General features: G+C 43.9%; 1 protein-coding gene across 4 annotated transcripts in view; it reads right to left on the bottom strand.

Moving 5' to 3' along the window:
- Positions 1–17,304, bottom strand: part of PDPK1 (3-phosphoinositide dependent protein kinase 1) — an 81,040-nt gene that overhangs the window by 14,857 nt on the left and 48,879 nt on the right. For all 4 annotated transcript variants that reach the window (XM_036280760.1, XM_036280761.1, XM_036280763.1 and 1 more), the window contains exons 7-10: positions 16,690–16,765; positions 10,478–10,546; positions 10,126–10,222; positions 504–677 (exon numbers count right to left, since the gene is read on the bottom strand). In XM_036280760.1, the coding sequence (XP_036136653.1) occupies positions 504–677; positions 10,126–10,222; positions 10,478–10,546; positions 16,690–16,765 (416 nt within the window). The remainder of the gene's footprint in view (positions 1–503; positions 678–10,125; positions 10,223–10,477; positions 10,547–16,689; positions 16,766–17,304) is intronic.

The raw sequence follows: 17,304 nt of genomic DNA, 5'->3' as shown, positions 1-17,304 counted from the left end.
AAAGATCAGACACATTCCAGAATGGCTTTATACATATGATTATAAAGGCACCAGCCAAGAGCATAAGACAGATGCCTACCAGGAGACTTGGCACCCAGGAACACAGAGAGGAAAGGGGGGGGATACAGGTACTGCTCCCACTAGCTCCAGACTCCTCCACCCATTATCTGGCTCTGGTTCAATCCCTATGGGTAAAAATTAACTAGAAGAAATGAGAAAAAGGGACTCGACCACCCCAGGGCCTAGAGACCTGCACTTGGGGAAGACATGCAGACAAAAGCCACTTTGAGCCCAGTCCTCGATGAGACTGAGACTGGGGCTGCAAAGGGTTCCACCACCACCAGGTATATGCTGGCTTCCCCTTGAGCCATTTATCCCATGAACTGGAGTCTCGTGGCCCATGAGCACAAACTTTCTAAGCGCAGAGAAACTATTTTCACAAAGCATGACAAGCAGAATTTGTCTCTGCCTGGGCCATTCCCGGCACACATGCGCCTGCTTACGTTTCCATAGCAGTCTTCGTCATCTTCTGACATGGCTGGTAAGTAAGCTGTGAGTTTTGGAGGTGTCTGATGATGCAGATTTTCCCATGTGATGGACTCAAAGAATGAATGAGCTTTCAGAGGGCTGTACCCTTCCATTTCTTCACAGCCTAATCGCTTTGTGGCATCTAAAACCTTAAATAAAAGTTGAGACATGTCAGTGTTAAAAGGTTCTTTTTGAATAGTTCTTTCAAATTCCCAGTATCTCCTAGAAATAGAAAGGATCTGTGGCCCATCACACCTGGTCCCACCATGGGCCAGGGACAGACTGAGTCACTCTCTGGGGTTCCTTTCACGTCACTCAGGTGACAAGGAATCACAACCTCAACATTTAATGAATAGCAGCAAGTATTATTTAAAAATATACAGTTGAAAACCCTAAAATGAGGAGAAGAAAAAAAAGAACTTACCGGTTTTTATTTTATTTTAATTTTTTATTAATTTATTTTGTTACAGATATTTTTCCTTTTTCCTCCACTGATACCCTCCTCCTGATCCCGCAGAACTTACCAGCTTTAATAACAAGAACAAAGAATTTGTCTGGATGGTAATCAATCACAGTCGGGGAGCAGAGAGCCCATGTCTCCCACTAGCACTTAATTTCATAGGGCCCCAGAGCTGTCTCCTTCAGGATTTGGCTGCGTCCCTCCACCCCCCAACCCACAGAGGATCAAGAACACCCTCCCACTGAGGGGACAGACACATGAGGGACAGGTGAGAAGAGGCAGACTATGGCGTTCTCAAGCCACCGAGACAGGACCGACCCTGCTTCCCCAAGATCAAGTTAAAGGACGGTCTAGAGTCAAAGTACCCGAGGGGCAGGGGCAGTGTAATTTCTAGAACCTAGATTCCAAGATGGCTACAGAGTAGGTGGAAGCTACACTCACCTACTCCCAGCCCCAAACTGGATTTACAGCTGTATTATAAAGCAATCAACCTGGATAAGCAACTAAAGGCTAGCTGAACTGACATATAACCAAAGATTTATATAAAAAGCTACATAGAGACTGGTAAGAAGGGCAGAAAGGGCTGGATCCCAAACCCAGGTGCATTGGTGGCTGAGAAGCCAGAGGGATATCACAGCAGCAAGCCCCCCCACCCCGCCCCGGCAAAGCAGTGTTGGGGTATCGACCCTACATTAGGGTCCCCACCCAGAGCAAAAGAAATGGGAAGAGGTGCCCACATAGCAGCTGGTGGTGAAAATCAGTGGAGGATTCAGTCCACCTGGGTGACCTAGATGCCACCTTCCCAGGGATGAGCATTCCTATTGTTACAGCACTAGCCTGGGAGTGCATTGCTCGGTCTCCAACTGCTGGCAAGGTCACTCTGCTATACTCAACTCCGGAGGAGGTGTTTGCTGGCTGCATTCATCAGTGACCTTTAGGGTCCTCTTTCTCTGAGGAAGCTTTTGGCAGAGACTCAGACAGTGACTAAACTGTGTGGCTTTGGAAAAAGGGCCAGTCTCCCCCACCTTCAAGTGTGTAGCCAGTGCCTTTCCCTGCACCTGTTGACTCACTTGGCAGGCCCTGTCCTACTGAGTTCAGCAGTGCAGGGAAACCAGAGTGCCTCGCAGAGCTGGGTCTTTTGGACCATGTGTCCCAAAAGCTTCTGTCTAGGAACCAGATGGATGGGTGCTGGTATGTGCGACTACATCAAAGAGTGGGGGGGGGGGCACTCCTATCTCCCTGGCAAGCTCAGCCCCTGCTACCCCGGGACAAAGAAGAAGCCCTCTCCTACAGGCTTGCAGGCACCACCCCCAACAGGAGACCCAGATACCCTGCCCGGCTGGGCTTGGTTCCATGAGGGGAAGGAAGAGAGGCTCAGAGCTAAGACATTCAAAGTGTGAGTCCCTTGGAGGCTATTGTCTGGGACCAAGACAAAGGGCTTAGTCCTCTCCTATGGGCTGGGCAGGCATCATCCCCAATGGGAGAGAGACTCTTTTGACCTGTCCCCAAGGTCAAGGCAGCTGAGCTTGCTCCTGCAGAGAGAACAGCTGGCAACTCCCAACCTGAACCTGCAGTGAGCCCTTCCATGGGGAACTAGAGTTGGAAACTCTGGTAGAGACTGAGTGGCTTGGCTCTGGAGTAGAGACAACTTTCCCTTCAGTGAGTTCCTGACTGTGTGATCCCCAAGTAGGGGACCCATTAGCCCGTCCTCCCCACCCCATATGCCCTACCCTACTGAGGTCACAACCTGTGGAAGAGGCTGTGACTGGTGGCCAGTCTGGGCCCACTCTATAGTCTTTCTTTGGAAGGCTCTGGAGGAAGACCAGGCAACCTCAGGGGGAGACAGAGTGGCTGACAGATGGAGGCAAATCTCAGAGAGTCTCGGTCCTTTTACAGATCTAACCCCAGCTCTAAGATGGAGGAAGCCAACCTTTATACATAGATTGGTTCCTCCCATGCACACCCAGGTCCAGCAGATGCAGCCACAAATAGTGAACAGTGTGGTAGCTCCAGACAGGTAGCCCAAGATCAGTTACACATATCTAACATTGACTTGCACCTGAACCCCGCCCAAGTAGAACTAGAACCAATAAAACCAATAGTGGGCGTGAGACCACACCAGAGTTCGATAAAACTAGCCAAACAGTGGCACACCCAAAAGGGATTCCAACAGGCACCAGACCCTGATGGGAACAACTTCGCCTTGGGGTCAGACCTTGCACAGTATATCATACATAGTGACTGAGGTTTACCCTTATAGTCAGCCGACCTGAAGGGTTAACTCCACCCACGAAAGGGCCAACAGCCCTTTCAAGGGCTCAACTACAACAGGAGTGCGCACATAACCCTTAAGAAACATTTCTGGAGCACAGAGCTCGGGTGATCTAGAAGATTGTGCACGAAGCCCAACAAGATACCTTCACCATATAGCCATCATAGCAAATTTGGTAGTCATAGAAATCTACCTGATACATACCGTCAAAATGAGAAGACAAAGGAAAATGCCCCAAACAAAAGAACAAGAGAAATCCCCAGGAAAAGAATTAAATGAAATGGAAACAGCCACAATACCAGATTCAGAGTTTAAAATGATGGTTATAAGAATGCTCAAGGACCTTAGGGGAAGAATAGATAATCTCAGTGAGAACTTAAACAGAGATAGTAAGACCCTGGTTTGGTAGCTTAGTTGGTTAGACTGTTGTCCCAATACACCTAGGTTGATCCCTGGTCTGGGCACGTACAAGAATCAACCAATGAATGCATAAATAAGTGGAACAACAAATCAATGCCTCTCTCTCTCTCTCTCTCGTTCACTCCATCCCTCCCTCCTTCCTTTCCTCTCTCCCAAATCAATAAATGAAAGAAAATAAATAAAACAAAACAGAGACAGTAAACATTAAAAAATACACAGAAACCATGAAAAAGAAGCAATCAAATATGAAGAATTCAGTAAAACCTCAGTTCTCCAATATCTCTCATTTCAATCAATTCTATTCTTGACCAAATTATTCACACACAAAAAAATATCTTGGTTGTTGAACAACCCTTTCATGCTGATACATCAGAATAACAGAAAGCATCTCTCAGTCCACAAACAAAGGAAAGAAAGTGAGTCAGTTTATAGCTAAACCTCAAGTCAACATCTTGGGAAATTGTGCCATTAATATTTTTATAAACCAAATAATTTTTTTTTTTTTTTATCCTCACCCGAGGACATTTTTCTATTTTTTATTCAGATAGAGCGGGAGGGAGAGAGAGGAGGAGAGAGAGAGTAACATCGATGTGAAAGGGACACATCGAGTGGCCACCACCCGCACGACTGAACCAGGGCCGGGACAGACTGCAGCCAAGGTACATGCCCTTAGCGGGAACCGAACCAGGGACTCTGTGGACCGCAGGCTGACGCTCTAACCGCTGAGCCAAACCAGCCAGGGCATAAACCAAATAATTTTTAATATAAATATATGCTTTTGTTGCTGGCAAAATGGATGATTAGCACAATTTTAAAACATAAAGAGGCCATCACGAGTGCTAATGTTGTGAAAGAAACAATGATCACAGGTAACTGAAGAGGTAGAAAACCGTTGTTGATTTGGATTAATGAAAAGCAGTTTAGTCAGTGACAATATTTCAGAAGTAATGACATGAAAAAACAAAGATGCCTCATGCATACCTCCTGAAAGACACCCCTGGAATGAGTGCTGAAAGAAATTCCTTTAAGAATAGCGGGGGTGAGGGGGGGTGTTGATAAATTTAAGAAAAAAAAGTGTTTGTTTATAAACAGTACATTAGCCCAGCTGTTATGGCTCACTGGTTGAGTGTCAACCCATGCACCAAGAGGTCACTGGTTCAATTCCCAGTCAGAGCACATGCCCAGGTTGTGGGCCCAATCCCCAGTGGGGGACATGCAGGAGGCAGCCAACTGATGTTCTCTCTCATCGATGTTTCTGTCTCCCTCTCCCTCTCCCTCCCTCTCTCTCTAAAATAAATAAAGAAAAAATATGTATAAACAGTACATTAGATATGTACTGTATATAAAAAAGATTCAAATGGAATCATTTGGTGGTCTGGAATGAATGAATTAAATTTACATTATTTCTAATGGGAAAAAATGATTTGGTTTATGAACAAATTGCTTCTTGAACAGCCTTCCAGAATGAATTAAATTCGAGAACCGAGGTTCCTCTATACACTAGAAGGAATCCACAGCAGGTTAGATGAAGCAGTGGATTGAACCAGTGATTTAGAGGACAAGATAACAGAAAGCACCAAAGCAAAGAATCAAAAAGAAAAAATAATTTTTAAAAATGAAGAAAGTCTAAGGGACCTCTGGGATAAAATCAAGCATAACATTATCCACATCACAGGGGTACCAGAAGGAGAAGAGTGAGAAAGGGATACAGAACCTGTTTGAAGAGATAATGGCTGAAAACTTCCCTAACCTGGTGAAGGAAAAAGTCACACAAGTTCAGGAAGCACAGTGAGTCTCAATCAAGATGAACCCAGAGAGACCCACACCAAGACACATCATAATTAAAATTCCCTGTTCTCCTGAAGACAAAGAGATAACCTTAAAGGCAGTTAGTTACCTATAAGGGAGTTCCCATAAGGCTGTCAGCTCATTTCTCAACAAAAACACTTCAGGCCAGAAGAGATTGGTATGAACTATTCAAACTGAGGAAAAGCAAGGACTCGAATCCAAGGCTACTCTATCCAGCAAGGCTATCATTTAAATTGAAGGTGAAATAAAGAGCTTCCCATACAAAAAAAGGTGAAAGGAGTTCATTACTACCAAACCAGCATTATAGGAAATGTTAAAGGGTCTATTTTAAGAACAAGAAATAGAAGCCCAGCTGGTGTGGCTCAGGTGGTTGACTGTTGTCCCATGTATTAAAAGGTCACTGGTTTGTGTCCTGGTCAAGGCACATGCCCAGGTTGCAGGCTTGATCACTGATGGATGTTTCTCTCTCATCTATGTTTCTATCTCTGACTCCCTCTCCCTTCCTTTCTCTCTAAAAAAAAAAAAAAAAATTGCCCTGGCTGGTTTGGCTCAGCGGTTAGAGCATCAGCCTGTGGTCCAGAGAGACCCGGGTTCAGTTCCCGCTAAGGGCACGTACCTCGGTTACAGTTTGTCCCCAACCCTGGTTGGGTCGAGTGGGTGGCAGCCACTTGATGTGTCCCTTTCACGTCAATGTTTCTCTCTTTCTCTCTCTTCCTCTCTCCCCCTCCCACTCTGTCTGAACAAAAAAAATGGAAATATGTCCTCGGGTGAGGATAAAAAAAAAAAAAAAAATCAATAAAAACATAACCTGCAAACCAAAGGGTCTTGGGTTCGATTCTCAGTCAAGGGCACATACCTTGAGTTGCAGGTTCAATCCCCAGCCTTGGTCGGGGTCATGCAGAGGCAACCAATAAATGTGTCTCTCTCACATTATTGTTTCTTTCTCTCCCTCCCTTCCACTCTACCTGAAAATAATTGGGAAAATATCCTCAGGTAAGGATTAACAAACAAACAAAAAATAATAAAATGGCAATAAATAAGTACCTATCAATAATAACCTTAATTGTAAACTGATTAAATGTGCCAATCAAAAGACACAGGGTACCTGAATGAATAAGAAAACATGACATGTATATATGCTGTCCACAAGAGACCGACCTCAGAACAAAAGATACACACAGACTGAAAAGCAGTTAAACTGAAAATGAAAGGATGGAAAAAAATATTCCATGCAAATGGAAAAAAAAAAAAAGCTGGGGTAGCAATACTTATATCTGACAAAATAGACTTCAAAACAAAGGCTATAACAGAGACAAGAGACCAAGAAAGTCACTACATAATACTAAAGGGATTGATGCAAGCAAAGGATATAACTCTTTTAAACATACTAATACCCAACATAAGAGCACCTAAATATATAAAGAAAACCTTGGTGGACATTAAGGGAGAAACTGACAGTAATATGATTATAGCAGAGGATTTTAATACCCCACTGCCATCAATGGATAGATCTTCCAGACAAAAAAATCACCAAGGCAAGGCAACAGCAACCCTAAATGACACACTAAAAAATATTTTTTCTTTATTGATTTTAGAGAGAGAAAAAGGGAGAAGGGGAGAGAGAGAGAAACATCGATGAAATAGAACATCAACAGGCCACCTCCTACAAGCCCCACACTTGGGATCGGGCCCACAACCTGAGCATGTGCCCTGACCGGAAATCGAACTGGTGACCTCTTGGTGCATGGGTGAATGCTCAACCACTGAGTCACACCAGCTGGGCCACTTTTGCCACTCTTATTCAACACAGTACTAGAAGTCCTAGCCATAGCAATCAGACAAAACGAAGAAAAAAAAAAAGGGCATCTAAATTGAAAAGGAAGAAGTAAAACTGTCATTATTCTCAGATGGCAAGATATTGTACATAAAAAACCCTAAAGACTCACCAAAAACTACTAAATCTAATGAATTTGGGAAAGTAGCAGGATACAAAATATTCAGAAATCAGTGACTTTTTTTTTTAATCCTCACCTGAGGATATTTTTACATTTATCTTCAGACAGAGTGGGAGAAAGAGAGAGAAAAACATCGATGTGAGAGAAACACATCAATCGGTTGCCACCCCCACGACCCCAACCAGGGCCAGGGATGAACCACAACTGAGGTATGTGCCCTTGGTTGGAATCAAATCCGGGACTCTTTGGTCCACAGGCCAACGCTCTAACCACTAAGCAAAACCGGTCAGGGCTCAGTGACATTTTTAAACACCAATAACAGACCATCAGAAAGAGAAATTGAGAAAGCAATCCCATTTACCATTACAACAACAAAAATAAGGTATCTAGAAAGGAATTTAACCAAGGAGGTAAAAGACCTGCACTCAGAAAATTATAGGACAGTGAAGAAACTGAGGAAGATACAAATAAGTGGAAGCATATATACTGTGTTTCATGGATTGGAAGAACTAACATTATTAAAATGTTCATACTACCCAAAGCAATCTATAGATTCAACACAATTCCTATTAAATAGCATATTTCAGATCTAGAATAAGTATTCCAAAAAATTAAATAGAATCAAAAAAGGCCCCAAATAGCCTCAGCAATACTGAGAAAGAACAAAGATGGAGCTATCACAATACCTGATATCAAACTATATACTACAAGGCCATTGTAATCAAAACAGCCTGGTACTGGCACGAGAACAGGCATATAGATCAATGGAACAGAACAGAGAGCCCAGAAATAAACCAACGTCTGTATGGTCAATTAATATTTGACAGAGGAGGCAAGAGCATATAATGGAGTAAAGATAATCTCTTCAATAAATGGTGTTGGGAAAATTGGACAGGTACATGCAAAAAAATGAAACTAGACCACCAACTTACACCATACATAAGAATAAACTCAAAATGGATAAAAGACTTAAACATGAGCCATGAAACCACAAAAATCCTAGAAGAAAACATAGGCAGTAAAATCTCAGATATTCTTTGTACCAATACTTTTTCCGATATGTGTCCCAGGGCAAAGGAAACAAAGAAAAAATAAATAAATGAGACTATATCAAACTAAAAAGCTTTTGCACAGCAAAAGAAACATCAACAAAATGAAAATGGAAACCACTCTATGGGAGAACATATTTGCCAATGATATATCTGACAAGGGGTTAATTTCCAAAATATAAAAAGAACGTATACAATTCAACATCAGGAGGACAAACAATCCAGTTCAAAAAATAGGCAAAAGACCTGCCTGAATAGACACTTCTCCAAAGAGAACATACAGATGGCCAACAGACATATGAAAAAATGCTCAAGGTCACTGATCATCAGAGAGATGCAAATTAAAACCAAAATTAGATATCATCTCACTTCTGCCAGAATGGCTATCATCAATAAATCAACAAACAAGTGCTGGCAAGGATGTGGAGAAAACGGAACGTTTGTGCCCTGTTTGTGGGAATGCAAACTGCTGCAGCTGCTGTAGAAAACAGTATGGAGTTCCCTCAAAACATTAAAAATGGAACTGCCTTTTGACCCAGTGATCCTCCTTCTGGGAATATATCCTAAGAATTCCAAAAAAGTAGTTCAAAAGAATATATGTACCTCTGTGTTCAATGTAGTGTTATTTACATTAGCTAAGATCTGGAAGTAGCCCAAGTGCCCATCAGTAGATGAGTGAATAAAAAAGCTGTGGTATATATACACAATGGAATACTACTCGGCCATAAAAAAGAAGCTTTTGCAACAGCATGGATAGACCTAGAGATTATTATGCTAAGTGAAATGAACTAATCAGAGAAAGACAAAGACCATGTGATCTCACTTATATGTGGCACCTAATGAACAAAATAAACTGACACACAAAACAGAAACAAAGGCATGAATACATGGACCAGACTGACAACTGTCAGAGGGCTACGGGGGAAGGGGACTAGATAAAAGAAGGTGAGGGATTAACCAAAAAACATATACACAAATACATAGACACAGACCACAGTGTGGTGACAGCCAGAGGGAAAGGGGGTAGGGGCTAGGTGGAAGTGGGCAAAGTGGGGGGAAATGGGGATGGAAAGAGACTTTGCTTGGGGCAATGGGTGCATGATGCAGTGAGCAGATGATGTTTTACTGAGTTGTACACTTGAAACCTGTATGCTTTTTCAAACCAATGTCATCCCAATAAATTTAATTGAAAATAAAATTTCTAGAATCTATAAAGACATACCTTTTCTGGGTAAATATGTTTACTTTTGCTATATTACTTAGGTTGATCTTGAAAACCTCATGTAACTCTTATCCACAGGTGCCACTAAGGATTTACAACTATCTGCAACTGTAATGCACTACTTGCTCCAGCATCAGGTAACTTAAAATGCTACATATGTCGATGAGTAAATTCTAAATGATACAGTAATTTCATGTCTGATTAAAGTCAAGAATTAGGCATTTGGAAATTGGAAAGGGCTTACAATGAGATGAGACAGGAGATACAAATTTATCTACAATCACTATCAACCCTAAAACAGCTTTTATTAAACACAGGTGCCTATAGGAAAGCCCATCTGACCACAGGTTCAGAGGGACTCAGGTTGTGGCTACCGATCATCTTATAAGAAGAAAATTAAAAATATTTACCAAAAGTTTTTCCACAAGGTCTCTTGCCTTAGGAAAAAATTTTTCAGGAAAGTCATACTCCAACTTAATGATCTTCTGAAATATAAGATATTCATTTCTGTAAAATAAGAGAAACCATCATTCCGGGTAGGGTCACACAAATCTACAACAAAGCTGTACCTTTCCTCGGACAGTGTCTCCTTCTCTCCCTACAGAGACACTGTATGCATTAAAGAATCATTGTAAAAGTCATCCAACCTTGGCTCAGCTGCCCCATCCCCACTTCTCTGGCTGCTTAAGAATGGGCAGAGGTATGGGGGTGGGAAGGTAGGTAGGTGAGGGGTGGAGGGTAGGAGGTGGGAGTATCTCTTACCCAGCTCGGAATGGTGGGAGTCCTGCCACAAGTTGATATATTATACATCCAAGAGCCCAAAGGTCTGAACTTTAAGGGAGGGAAAAAACAAAGAATGACATTTGTAAAATTTCAGTGACATGAAGAGTTCCTTTCCATTCCCTTTGTTCACACCACCCCATTTCAGCCTCCAATCTACTGTTCTACTTTAAAACCAGGTCAGTGCACCTGGCTGGTGTGGTTCAGTGGTTGAGCATCGACCCATGCACCAAGAGTCTCTGGTTCAATTCCCAGTCAGGGCCCATGCCCAGGTGTGGGCCAAATCCCCAGTGGGGGGCATGTAGGAGGCGGCCAATCGATGTTCTCTCTCATCAATGTTTCTCTCTCTCTCTCCCTCTCCCTCTAAAATCAATAAAAGGAAAAAAAAAATTTTTAAATAAAATAAAACCAGGTCAGTGTGAGAATGGAAACTTGCTCCAGGCCCTTCTCAAAGGGGCCTCTCTGGGAACCTGGGCCCAGAAGATCCTACACACTCCTTCCAGTGCCAAGGGGGGTCCTGGGGGTGCTGTGGGTGCTGCTGAGAGAGAGTCTCTCATAACAGTGTTTACCCTCAGGACACAGAGGCAAGCTCACATATAGCAAGGAACCAAATTAAACAATCTATAGAATATGCAAAAAGCAAGCTTTCTTTTCTTTTTTTTTTAATCCTCGCCCAAGGATATTTTTTCATTTTTTGTTCAGATAGAGTGGGAGGGAGAGAGAGAGAGAGAGAAACATCGATGTGAAAGGGACACATTGAATGGTTGCCACCCGCATGACCCAACCAGGGCCAGGGACAAACTGCAACCAAGGTACGTGCCCTTAGCGGGAACCGAACCCTGGTCTCTCTGGACCGCAGGCCGATGCTCTAACTGCTGAGCAAAATCAGCCAGGGCAGCAAGCTTTCTTTTCCTTCTTGGATTCAAAGTGCAAAGCCCTGGCCCTCCTTTATAACCTTTTTTTTTTTAAATCCTCACCAGGGGATATTTTTTCCATTTATCTTCAGGCAGAGAGGGAGGGAGGGGGGGCGGGGAGAGAGAGAGATCTACATGAGAAAGACACATCCATTGATTGCCTCCCGCACGACCCTGACCAGGACCAGAATGAACCGCAACCAAGGAATGTGCCCTTGACCAGAATTGAACCCGAGACTCTTTGGTCTACAGGCTGATGCTCTAACCACTGAGCAAAACCGGCCAGGGCTCCTTTATAAACATTTAATTATAGATTTCAAAAGAAATACACTGAAGTTCTTTTTTTTATCCTCACCCGAGGATATTTTTCCATTTTTTGTACAGATAGAGTAGGAGGGAGAGAGAGGAAGAGAGAGAGAGAGAGAAACATCGATGTGAAGGAACACATCGAGTGGCTGCCACCCACACGACCAACCAGGGCCGGGGATAAACTGCAACCGAGGTACGCGCCCTTAGCGGGAACCGAACCCGGGTCTCTCTGTACCGCAGGCTGACGCTCTAACCGCTGAACCAAACCAGCCAGGGCTACACTGCTGTTCTAAGTTGTCCTAAGTCATTTCCAAAACCAGCTGGCAGCGACTCTGGGAAATGGGGGGGGGGGGGCAGTGCTCTCCTTACTTTGGATATTACCCCCTTTCCCACCTGTTCTCGTCCATTCTCTGTCCCCTCAGTGTCATCTCAGAGCTCACAGCTGACATCTACTTTGCATATTTGATTTCCTCTGTAGGTATTGCATTGTATTCCCAGCTCAGCCCTACGATATTAAGATGCTCTTTGCCCTGCACTGCCAGCTGCCTCTCCCTACACCATGGTCAGTTTCTGGAAGAGGCCACAACCTGGTATCTGGAAAATGAACTCAAAGGCCATGGGTGGAGACAACAGGTCAACTGCAGCACCAGGGCCTTGGATGAAGGCTTAGTATCACCAGCACCACAAGCCTGAGACAGATGAGGCTCTTGATGTGGGTTAGAAATATAAAAGGTCAGAAATCTGAGTCACAACACACAGATGGAGTGAAGGGCATTTTAAAAATGAATCTACATTCTACTCAGTAACTAGTTTTTACACTTGATTTTCCCTACTGTTTAGTTACAATAGGAAGCTACATAAGAAAAACACCCACAGTAAAGCATGGTTTTTGTGTGTGTGAACACAGCCAGAGAGGATGGGCAGTGTTGTGGAGTGGGGTTGCCTCTGCTGCTTTCACAAGGTTATCTCCAGGGAGAAGGAGCAACAACAGAACCTGCTTTGGGGGCAACTTTTTACCTCGTGAACTATTTGAACATTTTATCATCAGTGAATATCTTATAATTTTTACTTCTTTTTAAAAAATTTATTTTAGAGCCCAGTCAGTGTGGCTCAGTGGTTGGGCAATGACCCATGCACCAAGAGGTCGCCAGTTTCATTCCCAGTTAGGACACGTGCCCAAGTTGTGGGCCAAATTCCCAGTGGAGGGCATGCAGGGGGCGGCGAATGTTCTCTCTCATCGATATTTCTCTCTCTCTCCCCCTCTCTTTTCCTCTCTAAAAATCAATAAAGAAAAAAAATTTATTTGAGAGAGAGAGAGAGAAAACCACATCAATTTGTTGTTCTACTTATTTATGCATTAATTGATTGATTCTTGTATGTGCTCTGACTGGGGGTTGAACCTGCAATCCTGGCGTATCAGGGCTCTAGTATGTTTTTCATCCTCACCCGGGGACTTTTTTTTCACTTATCTTCAGATAGAGCAGGAGGGAGAGAAGGATGAAGAGAGAGAGAGAGAAACATCAATGTGAGAGAGACACATTCACTGGTTGCCACCCACACAACCCCATCCGGGGCCAGGGACAAACTGCAACCGAGGTACGTGCCCTTAGCGGGAACCGAACCCGGGAGGGACTCTCTGGTCCACGGGCCTACGCTCTAACCACTGAGCAAAACCGGCCAGGGCTAATATGTTTTTAATCTAATAAAAACTAAAGGGGAGCCACTATAATATTTCTGGAAATCAGTACATACTGGTTTTAAAAATGTTTAGGTAGGTCAAGTCACTTCTTGAAATTCAAAACAATAACTTAGGGCGCCACCTGGCAGATACCCCATCTCTCCCTCCCACTGGACAAGCAGCAGGAGTGCCCCTCTGCCCCACAGCATAGAATATGCAGCACACAGCAGGCATGCCAGATTGTGCCGAATTAACAAAGCCACTTCAATATCCAATGACAAAGGAAGAGTTTAATAAACAACAGTAAATCATATGCTAGAAAACCATACAGTTGTTAAAGATGACTGCAAATAATTTTAGTGACATCGGGGAATGTTCATTATATAACTGCAATAATTATATAATGAACAATTATATATTTAATAATTAGATAATAACCACTACATATTTAATAGTTATTTAATAACTATTCAAAGCTGGTTATTCAGTATGACTCCAAGTTGTATAAAAATTACATAAACATATATAAAACCTATAGAGAAAAATAACTGGTAAGATATACCAACTCATTATCTGTGACTGTAAGTGGGCTAGAGATTCTGAGTGTTTTTGTGTTTTTATTCTCCATATTTTCTAAGAATTCTTTTCAATGAATATGTATCACTTTTAAAATCATAAAAAAATCTAAACTATTTTTGAATATAATGTTAAAAAATTAAAAAGCATAAAAGGATATACATTGATATCTCCCTCACAACCTTGTTCCCTCACCATCACAACCAGTGTTATCCACTCCTTGTATATCCTTCTAGAATTGTAAATGCATGAAAAAACGGATCTGGGCAGACATTCTCCCTCCCGTTTTCACACAGGAGGTGGTCATTCTGGATCTTCCTTATCGCATTCAATAGAGCCTGGAGACCTTCCCTGATCAGTGCTAATGAGATGCACCACTTGGTACTGTGTAGACATCCGAGGCCAATCATTCTCGCTGTGGGTACATCTCTGCACTGCGGGATGCTGAGCAGCACCCATGGCCTCCATCCACTGGATGCCAATAGCACTCCTTCCCAACTCTCCCCAAGTTGTAACACCAAAACTGTGAGCACACATAGCCAAAAGGCCCCAGGGAGAACTGACCCACCTAGGAAGCCCTGACCTACAATAGCATCTGGCCCTCAGTAAGAGCTCAAAAACAAAGAGCCTGGAAGACCCAAGTTTAATCTTTCAGAGCATCCTCTATCCTTCATCATGTGCTGTCCCATGGCTCTACCCCTTAAAGAGTTTGTTTGTTTGTTTGTTTATTTTTAAGATAGCCCTGGCCAGTTTGGCTCCACGGTTAGAGCATTGGCCTGTGGTCCAGAGAGACCCGGATTCGGTTCCCGCTAAGGGCGTGTACCTCGGTTGCAGTTTGTCCCTGGCCCTGGTTGGTCGTGCGGGTGGCAGCCACTCGATGTGTCCCTTTCACTTCGATGTTTCTCTCTCTCTCTCTCTCCCACTCTGAACAAAAAATGGAAAAATGTCCTCGGGTGAGGATAAAAAAAAAAAAAAAAAAAGAGTAGGAGGGAGGGAGGGAGAGAGAAACGTCAATGAGATAGAGACACATCGGTTAGTTTCCTCCCACACAACCCCGATCAGGGCTGGGGATCGAACCTGCAACCCTTCAGTCTATAGGCTGATGATTTAATCACTGAGCCAACTGGCCAGGGCTTAAAGAGTTTTTTAAAAGTTGTCATGCTCAGCCCTGGCTGGTTTGACTCAGCAGTTAGAGTGCTGGCCCGTGGATCAATGAGTCGCAGGTTCAATCCCAGTCAAGGGCACGTACCTCGGTTGCAGTTCATCCCAGCCCTGATAGGAGTCATGCAAGAGGCAACCAGCTGATGTGTCTCTCTTGCATCAATGTTTTCCTCCCTCCCTCTCTCCCTCCCTCCCACTCTATCTGAACTAAAATGAAAAAAATATCCTCGGGTGAGGATTTAAAAAAAAAAAAAAAAAGCTGTCATGCTCAGAACACAGAGTTGCTGTCTTTAGAACTACTCTTTCCTCTGCAGGCTCTGGCACTGTCACTCTGTCATTCTAGGAAGGCTGCCCCTTGCAGCCTACCAATCCAGGTCACTGACCCTATGACCCTCTGTCAACTCAAGGGAAATGTGCCAGCAGACAACATGTCTGGCTGGCCCCGGGCAGGAAGAATCCAAGGAAAAGCTTTAACCACAAAATATGTTGCCACCTGGAACCGCTCCCCAAACTCTGAAACCCCAGATTCTATTGCCACCTCTCAGTCTTCCACCTGTCTCATGACTACCTGACAGCTCCCCAGACTTCTCCCCACTCTTGGCCATCAATGCTCCCACCTTCTTTTCCTTCACTGCCCAGCTGCCCTGATGCTGACCCTTCTCCACTCTTCAGAATTCTGCTCTTGTGAGCAGAACCCCCGCCTCAGGGTTCTCTAGCCCTTAATTTACTCTGCACCCACCAAGGCTTTCAATCCTGCAGCCACTGCCAGATCTGTCCCAGGTCTGAGCACCAAGCAGGGTTGGCTCGTGCTGGCTGGGCCCCTGCCAGGAAACTGGCTCCATCTCCTCCCACACATGCTACCCTCTGGGCCTCTTCCCACAATCTTCAGAGTCCATAATGCTAAACAGCTGACCTGCAGCTGCCAGCAATGCCAGTATGCCAGAGCTGGAGGCAGCACCAAGGATCCTTGGCTTCAAAAGATGCAAGAAGCCTCATTAAATAATACAAACCTGCCTACCACACTTCTCACTGAATAGTTGTTCTAAGGTAGCAGTTCTCACCCTGTGGGTCGCGACCCCTTTGAGGGTCGAATAACCCTTTCACAGGGGTCGCCTAAGACCACTGGAAAACATATGTTTCCAATGGTGATTCATAACAGCACCAAAATTACAGCTATGAAGTGGTGACAAAAATAATTTTATGGTTGGGGGTCACCACAACATGAGGAACTGTATTAAAGGGTCACAGCATTAGAAAGGTTGAGAACAATTGTTCTAAGGGAACAAGATCCAATCTCAAAGTATAAAGCAACAACCACCCAGACAGTATGAAGTGTAACAATAAAGTAGCATATTGGTTATCAAAGGAAAGGTACTGGTTAAAAGGCAAAAATGCAACTTCTTCCAAAGTAGGCTTAGCTATATAAAGGCCATGAAAGGCACTCTCTTGATTATTAATTTCACATGAAAAACTGTATTAGCTACCTTAGAGAAAAGAGAATTATGAATCAGAAATAAAAATGGATTAAAAAAAAAAACAAGAAAAAATCAGGTTACCTTTTACAGGCCGACTTCTCAGTGAGCAGCTCTGGAGAAACATACTGGGCTGTTCCTACAAATGAGTTGGCCCTGGCTGATGAGAAGAGGAAAATGGTCATGCTGAGATACAAAGCACTTACAATTGTGGGTGTTCATCTATCAGGACGTCATGGTTGACATGGGCATAAACTGGAGCTTTTTGCCAGCACAGCACTGGTCACTTGGAATCAGACTGTACAATCCTGAGAGCCTTACTTGTCCAGGGCCCACCCCCCACACCCCATTCTCCTCTCAGGGCTGGCTCAAAGGTCACCTGCTCAGTGATAATTGCCTTGACCACCAGGACAGCTCTTCTTGACCCCCTCCCTACTTCATGTTCTCTTGGTGCCTTCTCACTGACACTAGTGTAGCACTCACCCAGCATTCTGTCAGCTGGAGTGTCTTGAGGAGCCTGTGGTGCCTAAAACAGCCTGGGACATGTAGCAGGCACACAATGAACATGTACACAATGCAGGAAAGGACTGGATCTCCTGCAGGCTGCATGCAACAAACTGCTCAGGGAGGTCAGGGGCTATAAAGGGAATGAGACTCATGCATCTTGGCTAGGGACCCTCCACAATATCCTGCTGCCTC

This window comes from Molossus molossus, unplaced genomic scaffold (genome assembly GCF_014108415.1).
Source record: "Molossus molossus isolate mMolMol1 unplaced genomic scaffold, mMolMol1.p scaffold_m16_p_3, whole genome shotgun sequence".
Classification (NCBI taxonomy): domain Eukaryota; kingdom Metazoa; phylum Chordata; class Mammalia; order Chiroptera; family Molossidae; genus Molossus; species Molossus molossus.
The sequence above is the reverse complement of the archived record's forward strand: the minus strand, read 5'-3'. Positions and strand labels throughout refer to the sequence as shown.